This window comes from Dendropsophus ebraccatus, chromosome 4 (assembly GCF_027789765.1).
Source record: "Dendropsophus ebraccatus isolate aDenEbr1 chromosome 4, aDenEbr1.pat, whole genome shotgun sequence".
NCBI classification, from domain to species: Eukaryota; Metazoa; Chordata; class Amphibia; order Anura; family Hylidae; genus Dendropsophus; species Dendropsophus ebraccatus.
In genome coordinates, this window is record NC_091457.1 from 101,803,211 (window position 1) to 101,825,738 (window position 22,528).

Below are 22,528 nucleotides of genomic sequence, written 5' to 3' on the forward strand. Positions count from 1 at the left end.
ACAATATCAGTCAGCTGCTTCTAAGGCCAGCAGGATATTGTCATGCATTAAAACAGGCCTGGACTCTCGGGACAGGGATATATTATTACCGCTCTATAAAGCCTTGGTGCGGCCTCATCTGGAGTATGCCGTCCAGTTTTGGAACCCGATTCATAAAAAGGATGTTCTAGAGCTGGAGAGGGTACAAAGACGGGCAACTAAACTAATAAGGGGAATGGAACATCTTAGTTATGAGGAGAGATTAAAAGAATTACATTTGTTTAGTCTGGAGAAGAGACGTTTAAGGGGAGATATGATTAACTTATTTAAATATATAAATGCCCCCTACAAGAAATATGGGGAAAAGATGTTCCAGGTAAAACCCCCTCAAAGGACAAGAGGGCACTGCCTCCGCCTGGAGAAAAAAAGGTTCAATCTCCGGAGGCGACAAGCCTTCTTTACCATCACAACAAAAACAGTAGAGGGCTTCAAATCAGGGCTAGACAAGTTCTTAGAGCAAAATAATATAAATGCATATGTATAGAACCTATCACCCCTCCCCCTTCCCTGTATCCATCCCCTCCTTGGTTGAACTTGATGGACATGTGTCTTTTTTCAACCGTATTAACTATGTAACTATGTAACATATTTTACAGTATCTTGATGTTTCCGGCAGCATAGGCATGAGACCATAGTGGTATTATATACAGAGTACCTGCAGTATTGTGGTATGCCATATATAAGACAATGGGTGTTATACACAATGTAGTATGTTATGGTATATACAGAGCATTGAGTGTTTTATGCAGTATAGTGAATAACAGTTTTGCATACAGTCTAATGATGTTATACACTGTATGATCAATGCTGTATACACTAAAATAAGTGTTGTATACAGTGTAATGTTATATACTGCATGATGTCTATCATATACAGTACAATATAATGGATGTTATATACAGGGGTGATGCATGTTATATTTATATACAGTATATTAATGTTACATACAGGATGATAGCAATATATGAAAGATAATGTGTTTAATGCAGTATAATGATACAGTTTGTGTTCTATACAGTACGGTGGCATTGCATAGTGTTATATACACAGGATAAGGATGTTATATGTAGTATGATAGTGTTATATACTAAAAAATGTGTTATACCCAGTTGTGATGGTACATAGAGGATCACAGGTGTTATACACAGCACAAGACTGGTATGTACAGGATAGTGGTGCTATATACTTTATGGTGGGTGTTATATACAGGGGAATGAGTGCTATACACGGGCTAATGGCCTTACATCGAGGATTATAGGAGTTATATACAGTCCAATGTGAGTGTTATATACAGGATGATACTGTGTGAAGGTTGTACATGATAATGTTACATACAGCATGAAGTATTCTGCTATGTACAATATGAAGGACGTTATATACCGGGTTCTATAGAACTTATAATACCACGGAGTTGTATGTAGTCTAACAATGTAAATATCTCTATAGATAATATGCATAGGATAGTGATACTGCCGGTTGTTACACGCTACAATGAGCGCTGGGACTGGAACCGTTGGTTGTAGTCAGCCCGGTGTGACCGCCAGCCCCCCAGCTTCCAGTCTCCAATCACGTCGGCGTAAATCGTTCGGCTGTCTCTGGGACCCTGTAAATAGGAAGCATCAGACCACGCCCTCTCAACTGCGCACTCGGATACGCTAATTGGTGGATTAGGTAGCTGGGCGGAGCAAACCAAGGAGACAGGGGAGGACTGGACGAGCGGATTCAGACTAGGGGGAGTAAGTGGCGAGTTTGTCTGTGGTGGAGGCCTGTGTGACAGCTGCGGCCTGAGAGGCCTCTCCGGGGACACAAACCGCAGACTGACGGGTGAGTGAGCTCCGGGGACACGGCGGCGGCTCTCATTGATGGAGGTGTGTGGGCTCCCTGCTCCCGGCCTGTGACATTGTTACCCGCGGCCAGTGTGTGCAGGCGACGGGCGGCCGCTGCTCTGTCAGCTTTCTCTCCGGTCATCTGCCGTGATGAAGAGAACGGTGGTGATACTGAGTATATAGAGGAGGACGGCGGTGTCCTGTGTGTATACCTTATGTATGGAGGAGGACGATGGTGTGTGTATCATGTATGGAGGAGGACGATGGTGTGTGTATCATGTATGGAGGAGGACGATGGTGTGTGTATCATGTATGGAGGAGGACGATGGTGTGTGTATCATGTATGGAGGAGGACGATGGTGTGTGTATCATGTATGGAGGAGGACGAAGGTGACGATACTGTGTGTGTGTGTATATATATCTCTCATGTATGGAGCAGGACGGCGTTTATGTGTATAGAGGCGGTGATGTGTGTGTGTACCTTATGTATGGGGGAGAACGGCGGGTGTGTGTATGGAGGAGGACAGCTGTGATGTGTGTGTATACATGGAGGACAGCAGTTAGAGGCCATGTTCACACACAGTATTTCAATCAATATTTTGATCCGTATTTTTTCAACCAAAACCAGGAGTTGAAAACACAGAAACTGCAAATCTTTTGGTTGCAAAAAAAACCTGATGGAAATACTGTGTGTGTGAACATAGCCATACTGTGTAGGTATATGGAGAAGGATGGCAGTGATCCTGTGTACAATAACCCTCTGTATATGGAGGGGGATGGGACTGATCCTGTGTATAAATCCATAGAGTAGCAAGGTGGTGATCCTGTGTGTGCATAAATGTTATACTGTGTATATAGTGGAAGATGACTGATATACTGTGTATAATACTCTGTATATGCAGTATGGGGGCCCTGATATTGTGTGTAGTACCTTGTATATGAAGGGTGTGAGGAGTAGTAGGGCAGTGATACTGTGTATAATACTCTGTGTATGGTGGCACTGATATTGTGTGTAGTACCTTGTATATGAAGGGTGTGTGGAGTAGTAGGGCAGTGATACTGTGTATAATACTCTGTATATGCTGTATGGTAGCACTGATACTGTGTGTAGTATCTTGTATGCGGAGTAGTAGGGCAGTGAGAATATGAGTGTGTATATGGAGAACAGACATGGTATTGTGTACAGTACGCTGTATATGGAGAAGAGAGACATGATATTGTGTACAGTACTCTGTATATGGAGAACAGAGACATGATATTGTGTACAGTACGCTGTATATGGAGAACAGAGACATGGTATTGTGTACAGTACGCTGTATATGGAGAAGAGAGACATGATATTGTGTACAGTACGCTGTATATGGAGAAGAGAGACATGATATTGTGTACAGTACTCTGTATATGGAGAACAGAGACATGGTATTGTGTACAGTACGCTGTATATGGAGGAGAGACATGGTATTGTGTACAGTACTCTGTATATGGAGAACAGAGACATGATACTGTGTACAGTACTCTGTATATGGAGAACAGAGACATGGTATTGTGTACAGTACTCTGATATTGTGTACAGTACGCTGTATATGGAGAACAGAGACATGATACTGTGTACAGTACTCTGTATATGGAGAACAGAGACATGGTATTGTGTACAGTACTCTGATATTGTGTACAGTACTCTGTATATGGAGAACAGAGACATGATACTGTGTACAGTACTCTGTATATGGAGAAGAGAGACATGATATTGTGTACAGTACTCTGTATATGGAGAAGAGAGACATGATATTGTGTACAGTACTCTGTATATGGAGAACAGAGACATGGTATTGTGTACAGTACTCTGATATTGTGTACAGTACTCTGTATATGGAGAACAGAGACATGATACTGTGTACAGTACTCTGTATATGGAGGAGAGACATGATATTGTGTACAGTACTCTGTATATGGAGAAGAGAGACATGATATTGTGTACAGTACTCTGTATATGGAGAACAGAGACATGGTATTGTGTACAGTACGCTGTATATGGAGAAGAGAGACATGGTATTGTACAGTACGCTGTATATGGAGAACAGAGACATGATATTGTGTACAGTACGCTGTATATGGAGAAGAGAGACATGATATTGTGTACAGTACGCTGTATATGGAGAAGAGAGACATGGTATTGTGGCTGGTTCTCTGTATATGATATATATTAAACACTTAGACAATATCGCTCTGTAATAGTGGGAGATGTGAGGGAAGAAATGAACAGACTTGTTACATCTTATCTTATTATATGTCTGTGCTAAAACTCCTCCAGTCCTCTGTCTATTCCCTTCCCCCCCCAGTACTGCCCCAGCATATACCATACCTCTAGGGAGTAAGCACAAGCTCACATGCACCACTTCTCCCATGTAAACAGATTCCAGGAGGAGGTGAAGTTGTACTGTACAATAATCGTGTGCTGCAGATCCTCTTGAGTCGTTGTTGCCCCCCCCTAACTTGCCCCTTGTGCATGCTCCCCACTCACTGTGGGCTCTGATGGACACACCGGCTTGGCCAGTTACTACGTCCATCCTGGGCTCAGCGGCTTGGCCCCCACTATAGCGCAGGCTGTAGGACAAGGCTTATGATTGGACATTTTCTGGATCCAGCCTCTCCCTTTGGATTTGTCCGGATCAGTGGAGCGGCTGATTCTCAATCTGATCCTGTTCACACGTACAACCGTGTTTCTGGGCGTTAGATGGAGTCGTCCCTGACCCTGTATAATGGATATAGACTGTACGTTATTATTACCACATTGGGGCAGGCTTTATTTTCCCGGTTTGTTACTCATTTCCTTTATTACTCTGAGCTCTGGCTGCCCTGCACCTGATTCAGAGAGGATCATGTGACTGCCGCTTGTAGTGTCCTGTCTATGTGGTTTGTTTGGGGGGGGGGGGGGTCACAGTGGTGGTCAGCAGTACAGAGCTGTGTGTGTGGTTATACATTGTCCAGAGGAATGTGACGCCGCATCTCATTACCCTTCCTGCTTACTGAACTTTCCCCTCTTCCTTGGATGCATTCTTTTGTATCATTTAGGAGCCTCCATAACCCTGTGCCTACTCCCCCTGCTCATTCTGTCCTGCTGGTGCCATGTCCTTGACTGGTGCCATTATTCCGCATGCCCACAGCACCACTGCCTCCACTCTATTTACATGTCCGGTCCATTGGAAAATCCCACAATATACACACACTATATGGACAGTATCAGGACACCTGTACATTACTCCTACTGGAGCTTTCAACACACCCAGTACTAAATCCATAGGCAGCAATATGGAGTTGGTCCCCCCTTAAAGGAGAAGTCCAGCGAAAATTTTTATTAAAGAGGATGTACCACCAGGTACATCCTCTTTAATCTGAACCCACAGAACCCTTTGACTGAATGGAGCCGCATCATCCCCCCCACTGGGAGCGTACCGGTCGGCCTCCAGTGCTTGATCACCGTCCGGTTCCGGTGCATAGCATGGCGCCGTGCACGGGAACCGGGCCGTGGTCCGAAAATTGGACCGCGGCACTGGCTTCCCCGTGACGGCGCCGTTCGATTTGAGGGTTCAGATTAAAGAGGGTGTACCTGGTGGTACATCCTTTTTAATGTATTGTATTGCCCACCAAATACGGGAAATGCTTATAAAGTGCTCTTTTCCCTGCACTTACTACTGCATCAAGGCTTCACTTCCTGGATGAAATGGTGATGTCACGACCCGACTCCCAGAGCTGTGCGGGCTGTGGCTGCTGCAGAGGATGATGGCAGGGGGACACTGAGGGACACGGGGCACTGGAGGGACACTGAGCCAGACTTCTCCTTTAAAGTTGTTACAGCACTTTCTACACCATTTTGCAGGTGTCTGTGGGAACATATGCCCATACATCCAGAAGAGGATCCGTGAGGTCACACTGATGTTGGATGAGAAGACTGGGCTCACAGTCCTGTCTAGCTCATCCCAGAGGTTTTTAATGGGGTTGAGGTCAGGGCTCTGTTCTTCCACACCAGACTCTCCCTCCATGCCTTAATGGACCCTATTTTGTACATGGGGGCACAGCCACAATGGAACAGAAGAGGGCTGAACCTAAACCGTCCCCACAAAGATGGAAGAATACAACTGTCTAAGGCTATGTTTTTCCTATCCGTTTTTTTTTTTTTTTTTTTTTTTTTTTTTTTTCATCCGTTTTTGCAAAAAAACTGATGGGAAAATGTATGTATTTGTGTGCATCCGTTTTGATCCATTTTTCTATTGATTTTCAAAACAAAAAAAAAAAAGATCAAAACTGTTCCCTTTTTTTTGTACACTAAAATGTAGTTGGCCTAATTTTTGTGTCCGTCAAAAAAAAAAAAACGGATCCATTTGATGCTCTTCTTACTTAACCACGCTCCACTGGTGCCCCCCCTGCTGAACACTTTCAGGATGGACTTGTCACAGCCCGCTCAGCCGATCACTAACGGAAGTGAGGCAGCACCGTGGCTAGGTAAGAATAGCATGTTGTGTTTTCCGCAAGGGCAGCAACTAGAGGTGAGCAAAAACACAGTACTAACAACAAGAAGCACTCGGCATTCAGTTTATCAGCCAGCTGCCTTTGAACTTTCTGCTGCTGCTCCGCTCCAGGTGCCTTGAAAAGTTGAATCCAGTCCTGGGATACTCTGAAAAGTTTCCCAGGACTGGCTCCAGCTTTTCCAGGTGCCTGGAGCGAAGCATCATGGAGTTCAAAGGCAGCTGGCTGATAAACTGACTGCCGAGCGAACAAAGCGCTTCTTGTTGTTAATACTGTACATTTGCTCATCTCTAGCAGCAACGTATAAAAATATTTACTTGGCCAGAGTACCCCTTTAAAGGGTTATTCCTAGAGATGAGCGAACCTCGAGCATGCTCAAGTCGATCCGAACCCGAACTTTCGGCATTTGATTAGCGGGGGCTGCTGAAGTTGGATAAAGCCCTAAGGCTATGTGGAAAACATGGATATAGTCATTGGCTGTATCCATGTTTTCCAGACAACCTTAGAGCTTTATCCAAGTTCAGCAGCCCCAGCTAATCAAATACCGAACGTTCGGATCGACTCGAACCCAAACCCGGTTCGCTCATCTCTAGTTATTCCCATCACCTTAACTTCTATTTATGAGAATGCAAAAGGAAGCAATTTTACAAATGCTTTGCATAAGCAATATTGCTTTCTTCTGAAGTTTGGCCCCTTTGTCTCCCTGTATAGCTGTGAGCTCTTTTGTCCCTATTTCACGGGTCGTTTAGAGGATCAAACGAGCACTCTCAGCGCTCGTTTGCTCCTCATTCCCTGCTCACTGCCGCCGCCATTCAGCGCGGCAGCAGCGGGCAGGTGAGTGCGGGAGGAGCGGCGGCGAGCTGTGGGGGGGGCTGCACGGGTGATCGCTGATCGTCCGGGCAGCCCATAGGATACAGCAGCGTCTGCTACCGATGCTCCTATTCAACGGAGCGCCGGGAGCAGATCGTTGCTGTATCAGTCGCTTGTTCTTCAACATGTTGAAAAACAAGCGACTGCAACGATCAGCCGACATGAAAGATGTTGGCTGATCGTTGCACTCTATTCCACGGGAAGATTATCGTCCGATATCGGTCGAATACGGACGATAATCGTTCTGTGGAATAGGGCCTTTTGCCTGGGTTCTGCTGAGAGCATGGCCAGAATCCCCTGGAGTGTAGACACATCTCTAGGGCACATCCCTGGAGACGTGTGTAACCTCAGTGGTAGATACAGCAATGTCCAGCTCACTCAGCTCAGCACCACTGTGTCCCATCCTTGTCCCCTTCCCCCCAGTCAAGGAAGTGAGCAGGGACACAGTGGTGCTGAGATTAATTCTCAGCGGATGGGAATAACACTTTAAGATTTTCGTTCCCTGGAACTAAAGGGCCTAGGCCCAACTCATGAAAAACAGCCCCATAGCCTTATCCCTCCTCCACAAAGCGGTATAGTTGTCACAATGCAGTCAGGGAGGTAATGCTCTCCTTGCTATCAGACTGCCAGATCGAGAAGCATGATCAAGTCACTTCATAGAATGTGCTTCTACTGCTCCAGAGGCCAGTGACAGCCAGAGGCCAGCTTGGTGATATAAGGCTTGCATGCAGCTACTCAGCCATGGCGTAAAGCTCCTGAAGCAATTAGTTTTCTGGTTTTATTGTCATGTGAGGTTTGGACTTTTGCAGATATGGACTTGTTTCCACTAAGCACCGCAGAGGCCAATGATGGACCCCTCCCCCTCATCTAAGATAGAGGATTTGGCATTGGCATGTTGTTACTGCACCATGCTGGAATCCTCTCCAGTCCTCTGTCTGTACCCCCTGTGATTCCCAAGTATATACCATACACTCTTGTGTCCATGTACCATGCCCCCTTTGCTGTCCACAGCATATTAGTCCCATCCTAACATGCATATGAAGCCTGCTTTCCCACCTGTGATCATGCCCTCTACCAGTACTGGGCATGGCAGGTCGATGGCCTCCTGTACAATCTTGGAGCTGGAATAACCTTTTATTATCAGTAATTTTCAGTCATGCTGACTATAATGCAGTGTGGGGGAGGAGGAAGCGGCAGATTTTAATCTTATTTATTGCTTCCCCCCCCCCCCCCCCCCCCTCAGTCTTATTATTACATTGGGGGAGGCGCAGCTGGAATCACTACTTAGTAGTAGGGTTTGTTGAGTGGTGTGATGTCACTTTGGGAGCAGTGTGATGTCATGGTGTGTCTTACTTCTCTGTGTCCTGAGCCTTATCACTTTGTTAAAAACGCAGTGGGAATATAGAATAATGGCCTAGAGTAGGTGGACATGAAAGGTTTATTGCTGAAGATGTAAGGAGCAGCAGGGGTTAAGAGCGCAGCGCTCACAAGTGTCCTGTGCTGGGATTCAACAATCTCTGGGACTAAAGTGCAATAACCTTCCTCATTGTCTGTGATTTGTAGTTCTTCACATCCGTACAGAAGGTCATTGCCTGTTGGTGAATGCTTTGTGATGCTTGGCGCCCATGTGGGGGTCGTGTGATGGGATTTTAATACTCCTATAAATAGGTGGGATTCTGGGAGCGGTCACATACCCAGCAGTGTATTAATAGCCTTCCATAAACCAGCGGCGTTCCCTGTGCCTGGATGGGAGGCTCCTGCTCCTGTAAGAAGATCCCTTCTCTGGGTTTTAATATATTCTTACAGAGGCCAGTCCTGTGTACATAACCAAAAGTGCTGGGGTTTCCTAATAGATGTTTTGTTTCCATCCTGTGGTAGTTTCAAGATATGTGCTTGCAGTCAATGAAGGAGGAACATTCCTGTCTACATCCAGAAGCTGGAAATCCATCCTGGCATTCTCCTGCTTGTACAGCTGAGTGTTTGTTACAGTGGATATCTAGTCTCTCATTCTTGGTCTCCAGGCTGGTAGCTCTTTATTACACTAATACTTTGTAACAGACCAGGTCAGTACAGCTTTCTAAACTCCAGATGTAAATCAGAACGCTCCCATTCACTGACAGGAAGCAGAGATCTTGACACAGCTGAGTGATAGGACCAAAGTCTGTGAGATAATTGCACAACTCCTTACCCACTGGCTGCTGCAGCTTGTGGCTTGACACGGCCCATATGAGATGATTGGACGTTTTACTGAAGGACAAGCTGCTTGTCCCTCTCCCATTATGTTTGATACTCCATTCACTGTCAGAGCTTAGGTTAGAGTTGAATTGGTAGATCACATTGTGGCAGCTTTGGATGTGAATGGAGTATGGGACCTGTTCTTGGGTGTCACATGAACACCAGTGGATGTGTAATTTAATTCTGTGGATTTTGTAGCTGTTCTGGTCTGTAAGTCATCTCTGTGGAGGCAGCCATGGTGTATAAATATTTGCTGCAGTCGGCTATTTCAGGAGCCCTGCTGTTTCTCCTCCTTGTTTTTCACCCTGAAGTCACCCTTTAGCACTGTGCGTCCTCAGTGACTGCATAGCTATGGCTGACTGGACTGACTATGCTTCATGATTCTGCCACTCCCCTCCAGTTTCTCTGGAGTTTCTAACCAAATCCCCAGTCATGTTCAGTTCTGTGGCTGCCCTGCAGTCTACACAGGACACGTGGTGTCCCTGGTCTTTACGTCTTACAACCCAGTGCAGCAGTTATGATGGCGGCTTATGATGTAGCAGTTCTCAGTATTCACCACTGAAGGCAGGAGATATGGCTTACTGGTGGTGAAGGGTCTGGATGTAGGGGTCACTGGTGGTGTGGGGGGTCTGGATGTAGGGGTCACTGGTGGAGAGGGGCCTAGATGTAGCAGTCGCTGGTGGTGATGGGGGTCTGGATGTAGGGGGTCGCTGGTGGTAGTTAAAATGTAGGGGTCACTGGTGGTGGGTGCTTTGGATGTAGCAGTCACTGGTTATGGTAAATTTGGATGTAGCGGTTACTGGGGATGTTAGGTTTGGATGTAGCGGTCACTAGGGATGGTAGGTTTGGATGGAGAGGGTCACTGGTGATGGTAGGTTTGGATGGAGGGGGTCACTGGGGATGGTAGGTTTGGATGGAGGGGGTCACTTGGGATGGTAGGTTTGGATGGAGGGGGTCACTGGGGATGGTAGGTTTGGATGTATGCGTGCTAAGGAACTGTGTGCTGTAGATGCCATCATGTCTTTTACTTCAGCCATCACGCTGCACTTGCTTTATGTTGTGTGTAAGTGGGATAGAACAGTGAGTAGATGGGTAGTGGGTAGATAGAGATATATATGCACACACTCACATAATGATCGGGGGCCCATCTGCATCTCCATCTGCTTTCCTTCCTTCTACATTGGGTCCCACCCCCACCTGCATTGACCAGTCTAGATTGTGTTGGGGAGGGGCCCCAATCAAACTGCACAATGTCCCCTCATGGATGGCTCCTATGATGACTTGATGATGTGTTATACCGCATACAGTTCTAATGCATCTGCATGGTGGTACTGACAGCCCCTACATGTGTTTAGCCTGGCCCTTCCAGTACTGTCTCTGGGGTATTACTTGAATCACTAAGGATGTGTTTTCTAAACTTTGGAAGCCCCTCTGTCATATGTTCCTATTGGTTTATCAGTTGGCAGTAAACTATTGATTTAAACCATTGTCTATAAGTATCCAGTACAACAAAGAAGAATGGAGTTGCACTCACCAGTTAAAAGTTCTTTATCTTTATTTTCATCTTGTTAAAAACATATTGATGCAGGACATGGTGCAGGTAAGATGAATGCAGACGCTGCAGGAGTGTTGGTGACAGGCTGTTTCACGCCCTCTACAGCTCTTCTACGGATTGTGGTGGTCCGTAGAAGCGCCGTATAGAGGGCGTGAAACAGCCTGTCACCAATACTCCTGCAGCGTCTACATTCACCTTACCTGCACCATGTCCTGCATCGATATGTTTTTATCAAGATGAAAATAAAGATAAAGAACTTTTAACTGGTGAGTGCAACTCCATTCTTCTTTGTTGTACTGGATTGATATTGCCTATATACATTTTTTGAGTTTGCACCTCCATTTTTCTATTGCGGAGCCCGTTTGCTGGAAATAGCCTGAGTGCTGGATGCGACTTGTAGTGCCGCCACGATTCCTATGTCTTTGCATGCATTGTCTATAAGTATGTTCACTCCTAACAGATGGAATGAAGATGTCAAAATACAAACTATTTCTGCTCATTAGTCCTCAGCTTGCAGTGTAAAGCTTGGTGGTTTCTTTCTGCTGAATATTAGTTGTGTGATAGGGAGGGTCGCCTTGACTTTATTGATGGCACTAATCAATGCTTGCTTCTGATTTTCCTTCTCAGGTGTCAGTAATGAGGGAACATAGTGTCCAGTGAGACCCCCGTGTACTGTGTAGCGCTACCATGTGGAAGACATCAGAAATGAATGTTCAAGGCGCTGCCTCTATCTCCCGGACTGTTATGGTGCTTCTCTTGGCCTCCTCAGCCTGGGCTGTGTGGCCAGCTAACCCTGTGGAACTGAGCCAAGACTGGGACAATCAGCTCGAGGCTTCCATGCATTCCCTCTTTCTTGATGCAAAAGAGACAGTGGCACCAATGAGTGGAATCCCTGACAGCTCCACTATGGTGGGCCGAGTGTTCAGGATAACCATCCCTCCACATCTGCTGCCCTATGAGGGAGAGTCCATCAAGGTGAGGTGTCTGTGGGCCCACAATGAGAAGAATCACTAATGTATCCCCCCTCTATTATTGTGGTGTTCTTTCTCTACAGTCTCTGCTCTGATTATCCTCTATGTCTTAATATATGAGTAGAATGCTGGAACTGCAGTAAAACCTGGTTGGGGAGGGTACATGTAAGAGATTTATTGTCCAGTCTGGGCTACTATGGGTACTTTAACAGCAGAAGTATAATAGTGGCTGCAGCATCCAGATGATTATCCGCCCAAAGAACTAACTGCAGATGTGGGGCACATCTGGGAGTACCCCTTTATTACATATGATGGAGCAAAAACTGCTGCCAGGCTACTGGAGAGCTGAGCTGTCACCAAGCCAGGAATCCTGAGCAATCCTCTAGTAATCTAGCCGCCTCTTCCTGGCACACACCTAATGTAAACTGTAGGGTGGCTGCAGGTACAGACATGAGGGAGATGCCAGAGAAAGACACAGGTATAGTGTCATTCATCAATTTGTGCTTTTTAAGAGCTCCACGGATCAGTATGCTACACTTAGTGCACAAACAAGTATATTGTAGTGAGGAGGGGGCTGCACAGACAAGTGTAAGGGGGGGGTCTGGCTGCTCAGACCAGTATACAGTAGCATGGGGGGGGGGGGGGGGGGGCGCAGGTTTGCATAGACCAGTATACAGTAGCATAGGGGGAGGCAGTGGCTACACAAACCAGTGCACCAAGTTGCATGTTCCAGTTGACTGCAGTGTGTGCGGGGCCTGCTCGGACCAGTTGAGGTGGGGGCGTTGTTTAGACCAGTTTAATGCAGTGAGGGGTGATGCTCGGACCACCATACTCCAGTGAGAGGGAAGGCTGCATAGATGTAGATATACTGAAAGGGGGGGGAGCTACATATAACACTGTACTCTGGTGAGGGGCGGCTGTACAGGCCACTATAAGGATCAGTGTTTGATAGCAAGGAGGGAATCTGCACAAACCAGTGTACTTGTCTGTGCAGCCTCCTTTTCCTAAGTGCAGCACATTGGCATGAACATCTCTGTTCACTGCAGTACACTAGTGGATGCAGCCCCCTTCTCCCTAGAGTAGCTGCATGGACCAGTGTATTGGTGGGAGAATAGGTTCCTGCGCAGATGACTTCATTACGGTGAGGAGGGGCCTGTACAGACTAGTGTGCTACAGCAGGGGGCTGCACAGACCAGTGTCGGTGGCAGATTGTGCAGCTGTTACCAGGCCCTAAACCTCTAATTACCAGTATAGTAAATGTTCTGGAATGTGGGGGATTTCACGGAGAAGCTGTTACCACGACTCACACAGAGCAGATTATAGCTGCGGCACCTCCCCCACTCCTGGTAAAGGTCACATACGCCATTGTGTGGAGGGAGCTGCATACTCGTGGTTGTGTTCTGGCTGCTGCTTTTTCCAGTCAGAGACAGTGGAATTCCGCCATATTGTCTGCTTTCCTGTCTATTGCTGTGTACTGAGAAGCCTAACCAGCCATTCACTGACAAGACACTACCCTCCTGGGCTAAATAACATTCAATGATTCCTGTATGTCCACATGGGAGCACCATGTTCAGGTGGAGTATTTGCAGATTTAAACATACCCCCCCCCCCTTTACCATCCTCCTTTCTTCTTCCCTGGGCCAGCATTTCACAGGTTAAAAGTGAGAGGCTTCAGGGCTGGGGGCAGTTCAGTGACTCCTTTTATCTGGAGGTCACCTTGTTCTGGATGAATGGCTGCTGGGTAGCCTTTCATGTAGCAGAAACCTTTGTTTCTATGTGTAGACTGACTCCAGTGAGCACTGCAGGCCTGGCCCTGTCTGTAAAGAACCCCATACACTTTAGACTATTAACAGCTGTACCCGCCACTTGCGGCATGTTTGGCTGTCAATATACAGTCAATGGATCTCTCCTGAGAGTCCACTTACAGATGTTTTAAGTTGAAAAGCCGCCTACAAACAAAAAATGGGTATCAAAGGGGGCAATAAAGGGAACAATCATATGAAAAATATAGTCCATTGTCTAGACAGGAGTAGGTGTGCAGATTGATACCATTGCTTTATTTATTATCAACATGACTGACAAAGATATCAGAGTACAGTGCTGTGCTATAGCTGTCTGTCCCATAGACAGGTAACAGAGCTGTAATCTGTTGCATCCCACTGAGTCGTTTTAGATATATGCCCAATCCATTTACCTCCTGAGCTACCGCTGGCATTTTGTTGTTCAGGTCCCCGCTGTGCACTTGCTTCTAGGTTCAGGGTTATAACGCCACAAGCCAACCCAGCATGAGCCACTGATTGGCTGAGCCGGCCTGTGACGAAAGGACACCAAACTTCGAAGCAGGTGCACAGTGATAACTAAAGCAGCGGTGGCGCAGGAGCCAGGAGGATGAGTATGTGTCTTTTGGGTTTTGTTTTGTTTTTACCCTAGAAAGTGTCCTGCCCCTTTTTACATAACCAAAACTAATTTGGGATGTCCCTTTTTTAGGTGTTGCCAGTGTGAGGTCAAGGGGCCCAAATAAATTTATCCCACTAAATCCGTTTTGTTTGTCCTGTTGATCTACTAGATCGGCACTCGTTTACTGAGCTAATACACAGGCCGATTATCAGGCAGCAAGGGCTGCATGGACATCGTTAGCGATGTCCGTGCAGCCCTTGCATTTAGTGTAAAATAATAAATATTAACTTACCTTACCACGTTCCCAGATGTCCTCTTGCCTTCCACATGGTGTTAAGCTCTGCCTCTGCTCCAGTCTTGCAATGACAGGGCGCCGGCTGCTCAGCCAATCCCTGGCTGAGACAGGGCATGGCCAGAGATTGGCTGAGTGGCTGGGCCCGGATGGGGATTGGCCGAGCGACTGCGGCCTGTCACTGCAAAGGCCGGAGCAGAGCTTAACACAGCGTGGAAGGCCTCCGAGGACTCTTGGGAACATGAAGTGAGTTTATATTTATTATTTTACACTATAATCATCGGCCGTGCATCGCTATTACACATGGGTCTCCAAACTGCGGCCCTTCAGCTGTTGCAAAACCACAATTTCAATAATGCCCAGACAGCTAAAGCTTTGGATTTGGCTGTCCAGGCATGACTTGGATAGGAAAGTGTTGCAACAGCTGGAGGGCTGCAGTTTGGAGACCCATGCTATTACACACAGCGATGCATGCCTGATTTTTAGGTCTGAACCTAAAGAAGCGATCAGTCGACCGTTTATCAGCTGATTGTTTTCTTTATTACACGGCCGATTACTGCTCCATGTAATAGGGCCCTAAGTTTCATGTTCCGTGCAGAGTCCTTATATATGGATGGTGTGCAACAGAACAGAATATTGGCATTCCTGGCATTGTGTATCATTATAAGGCCAGGTTCTCCGAAACAGTTTAAATATTTGCGGTACTTTACTGACCTGCAGTTTCATCTGTAGTCCTGAGTAGAGTACGGTAGAGGGGGAGTGGCTGGTGTGCACTGTAAGTGTAGATGGAAGAGAATTCAACTGAAAAGGTCAGTGTTGTATGTACTATGCACACACGCTCTGCTCTCATGTTACCGAGCTAAATGTAGCAAGGTCCTGGTTGTACATTGTACAAAGGGATATGGCGGCATCATTTTTACCTGTACTAGGGACTAAGCCAAACTCCGAATGTACATTAGTCGGAGGGGGCGGCTGCTTATTACACTTAGTCTCCAAGTCGACATGTCCAGTGTGAACAGCTGCTTAAAGGGGAAGCGGCTGATAGCCCCCTTCAGCTCCATATCTCATGTTTGTGGGGCTGTGCTTCTTTTTTGGTCCTCATTGGTAAAGCCTGGGCTGCGTGTCAGATTATAGATAGCGGTCAGTTTTGTGCACAGAACTTTCTGTATCAACGGTGGCGCCGACCTGCTTTTGTTTGCCATCAATAATCACAATCAATATATTTAATAATGGTCAGGCTGCCTTACATTAGAGGGCCGACATGGGCAGTGGCTTTGCTATAAGGGTTGGAACATTCCCTCCCGTCTGCCCAGCCGCTTATTATAGCGCACGAGTCAGAGTTTCCAGAATTCCCTTCGTTCCATCTCATTCAGTAACTGGAAGAGGCTCAAGGTGTCAATTTAAAGGGAGGGAGTCATGATTTGGCACGCAACACCCTTACATATAACTAAAAGTGCAACTACACGGTACAAGTGCACATCTGTGTAACTAAAGCCCCTTCTAATATATTTTTGTTTCAGTTCATATCCTAGATCCTGGTTTGCTGTCAGTGAATGGGAACAGTGTTTGTAATGAAAGAGATTTGTAATGCTGTGTATGTGCAGTACAGGTGGAGGGCACCACAGTATAGTACCTGGCATACAGGGATTTCACATTCTGTGACTTTACGCTATGCAGCATAGTCACCAGGTTTCTGGGCCTTGTTGTGCAACTAGCATTGTATCATGTCCCTACATTTGCTACTTTCCAGCCTTCTTGATTATTGAATTTAGGACCTATAATAATCTCCCGTGATATGGGACATGGAATACTTCAGGGCCTTGTGTTTTTAGAATCTGTACATTTCTGCTCTATATATTCTGATTTGTGTGATGACCCCGGCCTTTCCCTAAATTTTCTTTTTTTCTGTTTTAGGTTGTGGAGGTTGGGAAGGAGACATTACCATCATGGCTGCACTGGGAGGGTAATGTGCTGGAAGGGCTTCCACTGGACAGTAATAAAGGAGTATACGACATTTCAGTCACCACCTTCCTGATGGCTCCTAATGGCTCCTCAGTCCCACAAGCCTCAGATGTTTTTTCTATTGAAGTTCATCCAGAGGACCACAGTGAACCACAGTCTATCCGGCTGGCAGGGCCCGAATCCAATGACATCTCGCCATTTCTGTGTGGCACGGATGAGCCCATAACAATTCTTACGGTTATCCTGGATGCAGATTTGACAAAAATGAGCCCAAAGCAGAGAGTGGATCTTTTGAGGAGGATGAAAGACTTTTCAGAGGTGGAAATGTATCAAATGAAATTGGTTCCTGTAGTTAATAACAGACTCTTTGATATGTCTGCTTTCATGGCTGGGCCTGGAAATGCTAAGAAAGTTGTTGAGAATGGGGCGTTGCTGTCATGGAAAGTTGGTTGCTCCATGGATCAGAATAGTGTTCCAAACATCAGTTCTGTTGAGATTCCTGCAAAGGAAGGAACAATGTCTGCCCTACTTGGTTATCCTGTTGTAGGGTGGCACATTGCTAACAAGAAGCCTCATATGCCTAAAAGAATTCGAAGGCAGATTTACACCACTCCAACCCCAGTGACAGCCGTTGGGCCTCCCACGTCTGCTGCCTATGAGCCACCAGTAAGGATTGTTCCAACTCCAACTTCACCAGCTATTGCAGGTCCAACTGATACAAGTGCCCCTCCAGTCCGTGAACCTATCCCTCTTCCAGGGAAACCGACCATTACCATGAGGACCAGAGGACAGATCATGCACACACCAACTCTTAGTGTTGTCCATCCTACAAAGGTGGAACCCACAAGTGTGTTTCCTGGTATTCCTCCAACAATGACAAGACCTTCTTATGTAGTTCCAACAGCGACTGTAACTCCTCCTTCTGCTACAACAAAACGACCAAAGTCCACCCTGAAACCAGCAACAACTCCTAGTACAGATTCATCCACAACCTCTACCAGAAAGCCGACTAGAAGAACCAAACCTCCTAAAACAAGACCTCCAGATACAAAGACACCCCCAACCAAGTTGGAAACTACTACTCCAAGCCGCACACGTACCTCTACCAGTGGCATTCCACGTCCATATAACACGGAACCAGAGCTTAAGAACCATGTGGATAAAGTTGTGGCTTGGGTGGGTACTTATTTTGAAGTTAAAATTCCACCTGATACATTCTATGACAAAGAAGATGGCACTACGGATAATCTTAGACTTTCACTAGAGCCCAGGAAAAGTTTAAGTCCTCATGACAAGACATGGGTAATCCTCAACAGCACAAGCCAAGTCATGTATGGCATGCCTGATGCTAGACATGTGGGGGATCATGAATACTACTTGAAAGCCACTGATAAGGGGGGACTCACAGCTGTAGATGCCCTTGAAATACAAGTCCGTAACTTGTTTCTCAAGGAGCCATCACCTGTTAAATTTATTGCCAAGTTCCAGGGTGACCACAACTCTGTCATTAATGACATCAACAAGAAAATACTGCTAGTTAAGAAACTTGGCTTTGCTTTTGGTGATCGAAATAGCAGCTCTATCACTTTGCAAAACATCACCAAGGGCTCCATTGTTGTAGAATGGACCAATAACACTTTGCCTGTAGATCAGTGTCCGAAAGAGCAAATCGAGTTGATTGGAAAAAAGATCTATGATGAGCAAGGGAAGACTAGAAACCACTTCATCACTGCTGTAGAGCCCGAATTTCAACTTGAGGATGTGTCTATATCCCTTACTGGAAGCTGCCGTTATATGCACAGGGCTTTTGCAATCCCTCTGACCCCAGAAGAACGGGTTGTCACTGCGGTTGCCCCAACAGTAGCTGCTGACAGAAATCCTGAAAAGAGCAGTGAGGATGACGTCTACCTTCACACAGTAATACCTGCTGTAGTAGTGGCTGCCATCTTGTTAATTGCCGGTATAATAGCAATGATTTGTTATCGTAAGAAGAGGAAAGGCAAGTTGACCATAGAGGATCAGGCAACTTTCATCAAGAAAGGAGTTCCTATCATATTTGCAGATGAGCTGGATGACTCCAAGCCGCCTCCTTCCTCTAGTATGCCATTAATCCTCAAGGAGGAGAAAGCCCCCCTTCCCCCTCCTGAGTATCCTAACCAGAATGTGCCAGAGACCATCCCCCTAAACCATGACACCTTAGGGGAATACACACCTCTTAGGGATGAGGACCCTAATGCTCCCCCATACCAACCTCCCCCACCTTTCACTGCACCTATGGAGGGGAAGGGATCTCGCCCCAAAAACATGACCCCTTACCGATCACCACCCCCTTATGTACCACCTTAATGAATAATGTCCTCCGTGAGGGGCGGATCAGGGCTGTCGGTTCCATACAGAGCTTGGTAGCCTGCAATCTACTGTCGCCACGACAGAAAACTCTGCTGTTTTAAGCAAAGAAACAAAGACCTGGAACGTTTTCTAAAAACTTGGGGTGACTGAGCCCCGCTCCCTCACAACCGCTGACATAGGACATCCACCATTCTCATATTTGTGTTGATACAAATGTGCACCCACGTCTAGATTGCAGGCAAAGACGCTATCGAGCGCAGGAAGCGGCTGGACGTCCCTGAGCCCGCTCCTGGGGTGGCCTTCGGTTCTCTGCTGTTTTTGCCTTTAACACTAACTGTATTTTATTTTATTTTATTTTTTTCTTCTATCCACGTGTGTCTAGCGACATAACAGAAGCAGATATAACAGAGACGCAGTCTGGAGAACTCGCTGAGTTTTTTTTATGTTTTTACATTTTAATCCACTGTTTTATTTGTAGTAGGGACAATTTAACTTCAGAATAACCTCCTGTCGGGTGTCAAAAAGCGGAGACTGCGCCATTTATGTGTCCTCTGCTCTGCCCAAAACCCTCAGCTGTGGTGGGACTGCACATTCGGAGAGCTGCAGTTCTACCACAGATTTTGCGAGAGGGGCTTCGGTAAACCTCTCCCTGGATGTTTTTGTTGTGTGGCAGCGGACAGTCCTGTCCAGGACGCCAGCTCCTCTCATTGAATCCTGCGGGGGTTGTTTTATGCAATATTTTTTGTAGTTGATTTCTGACTGGTTACAGCTTAATAATCAGCTTCTCTGCCCATCAGTAAAGTCTATGATGATCCCAGCGCCGCTGATCCCATATGGGCCTGTCCTGGGAACTCACTTATTGCTCATTTTTTTAACAAAAAAAGTTTTGATACAGCCTCAAAGTGTTTTATTATGAAATCTGTTGATACTGTAACGCTGGCGGTTTGTAGGATTCTTGCTCGCTTGTGGGGGCGTTACATGCGACCGCTCATTCTGCTGCGCCTTCTTACCATCTCTTACAGTTTTTAATGTCCCCTCCCCCACGTTTTCTGTTGCATTAACCTTATTTATCACAATTCTGTTGGGTTTTCTGTGGTTTTGTTTTTCAGACTTAATGGTTCCGCTTGGGTTTTCTGATCCTTTTTAATTCCATGGTGTGAAGGAAAGAAAGTGATTTGCAATAACGTCTCGAGCCTTTGGGGTTGCGGCGGGGGTGGAGGCTGAGTACAATACAAGACACACTAAAGCCATATTAAATGTCCTGCTGTGTGTAGCAATGACACTGGATCTCATAAAGGGGGTGGATAATCCAGACGCGTCAGTATTAGGCCGATCGCTTCTGCCCTCCCCATTGGTCAACGGTTTTATATAAACAGCCAAAAGTGTTAATGGCGGGGTCTAATGACGATAGCATTACACCTTGGATGTGAGTTCTGTGGTAGCAGAACATCATATACCTATTATTGTTGAGAATTGTCCCAATGCCTGGCCTCCAGGTTCACTGCTTTCCCTTCCCTATGACTCAACATTGAGGCCGGGTCCCCTTAAAATGTACCCATCAACAACACAATGAAAGCAGCCATTTTGGCTTTAAAAATCGTCTGTTGGCCCATATTGTGATCTGAAGAAATGAAGTCACTAACTATAGGCTGCACCCCACACTAGCTGCCACCGCTTTGAAAGCGATGGATACACTTTAAAGCACATAAGAAGTTGAGATGAGCAGGTGAGGGGCGGCAGAGGGGACGGCCTGGGCTCTGCTGCTCCTCCTCACCACTTGTGCTGCGCTTTCATCATTAAACGATTTGCCTTATTACTTGTCGTCCATGATTTTACCCGCCATCCTTTTCTGTGCACCATTGATGATGATGATCTGATGTTTGCTGCGGCCGCTCGGTCAGTGTGGAGCATATAGTGTGTATGTTATCTTACAGATCCTTGTTATTGTATAGAGACAATAAACCACCGTGACTTTACAGTTGTGTTCTGTTTATGACAGACCCTGTGGTTGCTGACACCACAAGTATTATACATGGTTTTCTTCCAGAATCAGCTTTGCTCTTGTCCTCAGTTTGGGTGTGGTTTTGCAGCTGAATTTAATTGAAGTGAATGGAGCTGTATTATAATACCATACATAACCTGGGAAAAAGTGATGATTGTTTTGCAAGAAAGTAGCTGTCTAATCCATTCATGGGTTTGCCAATGGCATATTCTGTATCACATGTAGTGCATGATATAGCTGTGTGCATGAGGCTGTGGGGTTTGTGGCTTTGGGATATCTGTGTGTTCTGATACCATACAACTTCTACTGTCTACCATGCTTAGTGTAGATGCATTTTACTTGTTAACATGGAGGCTATAGTTGATGGGACAGTGAATGGAATACTGGAATACTAATTACACCAGTAGCACCTTCATTTACGCACTATGGACTTTGCCATAGTGGAGCCGTAAAGGGGAATTATCAGCAGGTTCGTGTGTAGGAACTTGCTGGTAGTTCCTGGTAGCTGCCAAAGACATCTTCCTGGCACCAGTCTTATTGTCAACTGCTGCCACTTTTTCAGGATAATTAATGCAATGCAAATATGCTAATTCGCTTGTTAGGCACACTAAGGGCGTTTCTTGACACCCCGGCCCCCCAGAGCACAGTTCGGCCCACTTGTTGCCTACTTATGCATATGCATGAGCAGGCAGGCTGGAATATGCATCAGGAGGCCTGAGTGGTAAAGGCTGAAGTTGGGCATAACAGTGCTCTGGGGGCCGGGAAACACCCCCAGTGCTTCTTATGAGCCATTTGGCAGTTTTGTTTTGCAGTAATTATCCTAAAAACGGCAGCACTTAAGACAGCGATGAGACTGGTAAGAAGACTTTGGCGGCTACCAGGAACTATCAGCAAGTTCCTACAAACAAACCTGCTGATTCCCCTGTTCCCCTTTAACTGGTTAAAAGAATCTAACCTGCTTTTATGTTCCCTTATAGCCTGGGATGCTAAAAATGAAGGTAATTTTCTTACCTTCAACCCCAGTGCAGTTTTCATTAAACCTTTTTTATTAATATGCAAAAGAAGAGCCCGTGGAGCCTCATTGAAGAGTCTCAAAACACAGGACTAGCCAGACATCCCTCCGGGATATGTTAAGTAGGCAGTTCAGTGCATTGGGGTGGTACTGGGGGGTTGTTGCCTGGGCCACCCCTCCTAATGAATATTGAGGCAGCCACTCCAAAGCTTCAGATCCATGTTTTAGAGGAGGGATGGGCAGGCAGTGCGGATTGGTGGACTAAGGGCTGTACTTTCACCCCCAGTGCACCAAACTGATTGACATATTAATAAGATTAAAGATTTAACAAAAACAGTGCGGAGTATAAAAGTAAGAAAATAACCTTTCTTCCCAGTGACCCCAGTGCTATGGGAACCTAACAGCAGCTTAGAGTCTTCTATAACACCTTCATTCCTGTGTGCTGTGAATCATAGCTTCATGGTGACAGTTCACTAGCCATTGTAAAGTATCGG

At 46.2% G+C, this 22,528-nt stretch overlaps 1 protein-coding gene across 2 annotated transcripts; it reads left to right on the forward strand.

Annotated features, from left to right (window-relative positions):
• Positions 1-1,696: 1,696 nt before the first annotated feature.
• Positions 1,697-20,996, forward strand: DAG1 (dystroglycan 1). Of its 2 annotated transcripts, none has more exons than XM_069966490.1 (3): positions 1,697-1,863; positions 11,677-12,024; positions 16,624-20,996. In XM_069966490.1, the coding sequence occupies exons 2-3, from the start codon at positions 11,737-11,739 to the stop codon at positions 19,015-19,017; spliced, it is 2,682 nt and encodes an 893-aa protein (XP_069822591.1). In that variant the 5' UTR covers positions 1,697-1,863; positions 11,677-11,736; the 3' UTR covers positions 19,018-20,996. The 2 variants fall into 2 exon arrangements, with proteins under 2 accessions (XP_069822591.1, XP_069822592.1); XM_069966491.1 differs by lacking the exon at positions 1,697-1,863 and adding an exon at positions 1,887-1,907.
• The last annotated feature ends 1,532 nt before the right edge of the window (positions 20,997-22,528 follow it).